Source organism: Gekko japonicus, unplaced genomic scaffold, assembly GCF_001447785.1.
Source record: "Gekko japonicus isolate JY-2015 unplaced genomic scaffold, Gekko_japonicus_V1.1 scaffold1149, whole genome shotgun sequence".
In the NCBI taxonomy this organism is placed as follows: Eukaryota; Metazoa; Chordata; class Lepidosauria; order Squamata; family Gekkonidae; genus Gekko; species Gekko japonicus.
The window spans coordinates 215,610-219,672 of record NW_015167084.1 but is presented as its reverse complement, the minus strand read 5'-3'; the positions used below and the strand labels follow the sequence as shown (position 1 = coordinate 219,672).

Genomic DNA, 4,063 nt, shown 5'->3' with positions numbered 1-4,063 from the left:
CTGTAACTGAATGTTTAAAGAGTGGAAAGTGATAGATGGGGAAGACCATATTTCCCCCCTGTCCTTGTTTGAAAGAGTAGTAGCACAGTCAGTTTGCCATTGGGCTTGATAACTTAATGGACTTTTAATTTGCACTGAAAGTAACTCTTTGTTTAACATGGAGATAGTGCCTTTGAAGACTGGCTAATCTATTTTTAAGTGTTGTTCAAAAAGGGTAAGAGGTCTAGGCAAGGGTGTAGACTTTCCAATTTCCCGGAGGGGGCTGGGGCTGGGCCAGAGGCATTGCTGTGCTAGGAGCAAGGGTGGCCCCCGGGGGAGGCTGAGCACCTTCCTGAAAATTTCGGCGGGGGCTACTGCCCCGCCGCCCCCACGAAGATTACGCCTATGGAGGGAAGGCAAAGAGATGGGGATGAAGGGAGGAAGAGGAAGGGAGGGAAAGAAGACCACTCATGGCTCTTCCACCCCCCCGATCAAGGCCCCGCCACCCCAGCTAGGCTGCCCACGGTTCTCCCACCCCCCGATCAAGGCCCCACTGCCCCAGCAAGGCTGCCCGCAGCTCTCCCACCCCTGATCAAGGCCCCACCACCCCAGCTAGGCTGGCTGCGGCTCCCCTTACATAATCAAGGCCTCGCCAACCCAGAAAGGCTACCTGCGGCTCCCCCACTCCCCAATCAAAGCCCCACCACCCCAGCTAGGTCGGCCACGGCTACCCCCCACCCCGATCAAGGCCCTGCTGCCCTAGCAAGGTCGTCTTTGGCTCTCCCACCCACCCCCGATCAAGGCCCCACCACCTCAGCTAGACTGGCCATGGCTCCTCCTGCCCAATCAAGGCCCCACTGACTCAGCCAGGCTGCCCACAGCTCTCCCACCCTGCCAGGAGGAAGGCTGCCTACTTACCTTCGAAAGTGTTTGAGGCTCTGGGACATGACGGGACAGGCAGCGGTGTGGAGTGGCACTAGGGAGCATCGGCAGCACAAAGCGACAGGGCCAGTCACCAGGAAGCGACAGGGCTGGAGTCTCCGTCCTCTGTCCTGAGGTGAAGTTCTCTTCTGAGGTGAATTTTGGCTCGTGCTGCTTCTGTGGGCGGGACTTAGGCAATGCAGCCAATGCCTACGAAGACCTTCTGAGTGAAAAATCAGGTAGCCAACTGATTTGGGAGTGCATGGAATGTTCCAGAGAGTTCCACTCCAAAAAACAATTATTATATAGTAGGATATTTTTAACATATTATCCCACCCTGAGACTCTTAGTTGAAACAGGCTACAAAGTGAATAAAGAAAGGGCATTACAATGCACGAACAGGAATTTAAAACTCCTCACCCTCAAAAAAGACAGGAACTTTTCTCAAGGAAACACCTGCATTTTTCATGGTATGGCAGCCAGGTAGGCCCTGTAAGTGACCTTTGTTAATCCTACCCATTCTCTAGAACCCCATGAGGTAAATACTCCTTGAATGTGCAAAGTCTGGGGGCTGAGAACATTAAAACAATTAACTACATCCCCTAACACAGAGCCATTGGGAAGTAGTCGAAATAACCTTGATATTATGGATGGCCTACCCTCCGTAGCACTTTCAGTGAGGATCGAGAGCTAATGGCCCCTAGGCCAAAATTAGCCCCCTGAGTGCTGCTCTCTGGCTCTTCAGTTGCTAACCCTAATGGCAAGAAAAGGCAGTGGCCAAGCAACATCCGACAACAGGACTTGATAGGAGGTCATTTGGAATATGAGTAACAAATAGGTTACGCCATACATCCTTCTCAGAATTGGCAATCTGGGTTCGAGAGACATGTGGCCATTTTAGCTACAGAAGTGCAAACTTGATTTAGAGAGTATCTTTAGTAATGGTGATCGACAGGGGTAATTTCGTAGAAAAAGAGATGCAGGAGCTCATTAGCATAACTTATTTGCATATGCCACACACCCCGACATCACCGGAAGTGTGCCAGAAGGCAACACCCACTGCTCAGGCTCCACTGGACTGTTTTGGATTGCTAGCTATTGGGGAGGGGGATGCATAGATCTGCCCTCGCAGTGGAGGGAGAGCTTGTATCTGAATAAACCTTGACCTTAAAGGTGCCACTGGACTGTTTTGGACTGCTATCTGGGGGGGGGGGCTCTGCAACTTACCTGGCTGCTTCTTGCTCCTTGTGGCCTGGGCCTGCTGGGGTGTGCCCACCCCCTGGGCTCTTTACTGCCGGAGCACCACTCCTGTGTGCTCCTGCTGGAAATGACCCCTGGTGATCGATATTCCTTTACTGTTATTACTTCTCCTTCTGTCAGCTAGCTGCCATGTTTCACTTGTATTTGCCCTTTCCTGACTGTGGCGCGACTGCGCATGCTTGCTTGCTTTGCTCGCTTGCTGAAAACAGCGATAGGGAGATGCTCATGAGACCATGCGAACTTGCGCTGCCAGACTGGGTTATCTGACTAACCTTGAGGAGGGAGGGCTTGCGTTCCAGGTGTGAATATTTCTGGTCTCATGAGGCATGGAGTCTCCCGTTCATTATGTAACCTCCCGCCGGGAGAATTCCCGCGCACGCGCTTGGATTTCATTTGCTTAGCCAATTGCAGCATCATGTTATATGTAGTGATGCATCCGCCCCATTGTCATTCCTAACAGTATACCTGTAGACCATGACAACAGACCTGTAGTCTAATAAAGCATAACGATTCCCTGGAAACGTGTGTGGAGATTTGCATGCTGTTTAACCTGACACCTTCCCAGGGGTTTCACTGTCATGACCCCAGCACTTACTATTTGTTACACTTGCATACCACCTTTCCTTCAAAGAGCTCAGAGCGACATTTCGGCCTCCCAACAAGCCTGTGAAGCGGGTTAGGCCAAGAAGAGGGGAAAGAGGGCTTGCCGAAGAGCAAGCAGAGTGCTTAACGGGCTGTGCATCCAAGTTCAACACTTGGGCTGCACTGGCTATTAGTGGCTGATGTCACAGTGCCGTTTGCCACTGTATAGGCAAACAAAGGGAGCCATGACCCCAGCAGAAATTAGAAATACCCTAAAGATGCTATGAAAGTGTCTAGTTTCATGCATTCAACAACAACAACAACAAATCAGGACTTTCGGGCTAGTCCTTGCTTTCTCAGTTTGGCACCCCACCACAGACTCCCGAAACAGAGTGGGAGATAGATGCAAGCTGCTTTAGAATCCTGGAACTGCAGCACTGATCCGACAAGCAATGGGAAGTGGGCAAAAGTAAATCCTACCTAACTCACTCATTATGTGGAAAAGTGTCGGACAGAAGCCTTCAAATCCAGGTTCTCAGGGTCGAACATATGCTTCTCATTCCCTGCCTAAGATTCCTGTTGTGCTTTGTGAATATTAAAGCTAAAACTGATACAATGACAGACTTCTCTTTCTCTCATCCAAGTAGGTCAACAACAGACCCGGGAGAGTTTTCCTTTACACCTGATCTCAACATAATTGAATCCCATCCACCTACCAATGGGTGCATGAACTACCTTCTCAGATGCCATGGGCTCAAAACCCAGGAGCTTTTTTTTATTCTGAAACAATTGCTCTGTAGAGATCAGCCTGCCATGGAAGAACAACAACTGATATTTCACAGTGCGTGCACACACACAAAAATATTGAACTTTGGGTCATTTGGTGGCCTTTTTTTAAACTGGAAAAACTCCTTCCAGAGACGTAACTGGAACTGGAGAAATGGCAGCAGGGGGAAAGAAAGGGTACTTTGCCATTTTCCTCACTGGGGGAAAAGCCATTTGGATGAGGATATGGCACACTTTTTGCTCTTGGTTATCTTCAGGAAGACTGCTTTTTACAAGTTTTTGAATGTATGTATTGCAAACATGTGAGTTCATATGTTAATGTTTATATATTCTTATATGTTATTCTTATCTTGACTACCTGAACAGCTCCACGGGCAGAAGGTCTTGCCTCTGACAGGGCACTGGGTTAGATATCTTTTTCTTCTGTTTCACATTCTGTGTCTTTCAGTCTGCAGTATTTGTCAGCCTGTTAGCCAGATTGCCTTGATGTATTAATAAATGTGGGGAATATGAATATTAAATGGCAACAGGCATT

At 49.1% G+C, this 4,063-nt stretch overlaps 1 protein-coding gene across 1 annotated transcript in view; it reads right to left on the bottom strand.

Moving 5' to 3' along the window:
• The window catches only part of LOC107111796 (ras-related and estrogen-regulated growth inhibitor-like), a 70,661-nt gene extending 69,735 nt beyond the window's left edge, over positions 1-926 (bottom strand). The window contains exon 1 of the mRNA XM_015412829.1: positions 898-926. Within this exon, the coding sequence (XP_015268315.1) occupies positions 898-926 (29 nt within the window). The remainder of the gene's footprint in view (positions 1-897) is intronic.
• Between the last annotated feature and the right edge of the window lie 3,137 nt (positions 927-4,063).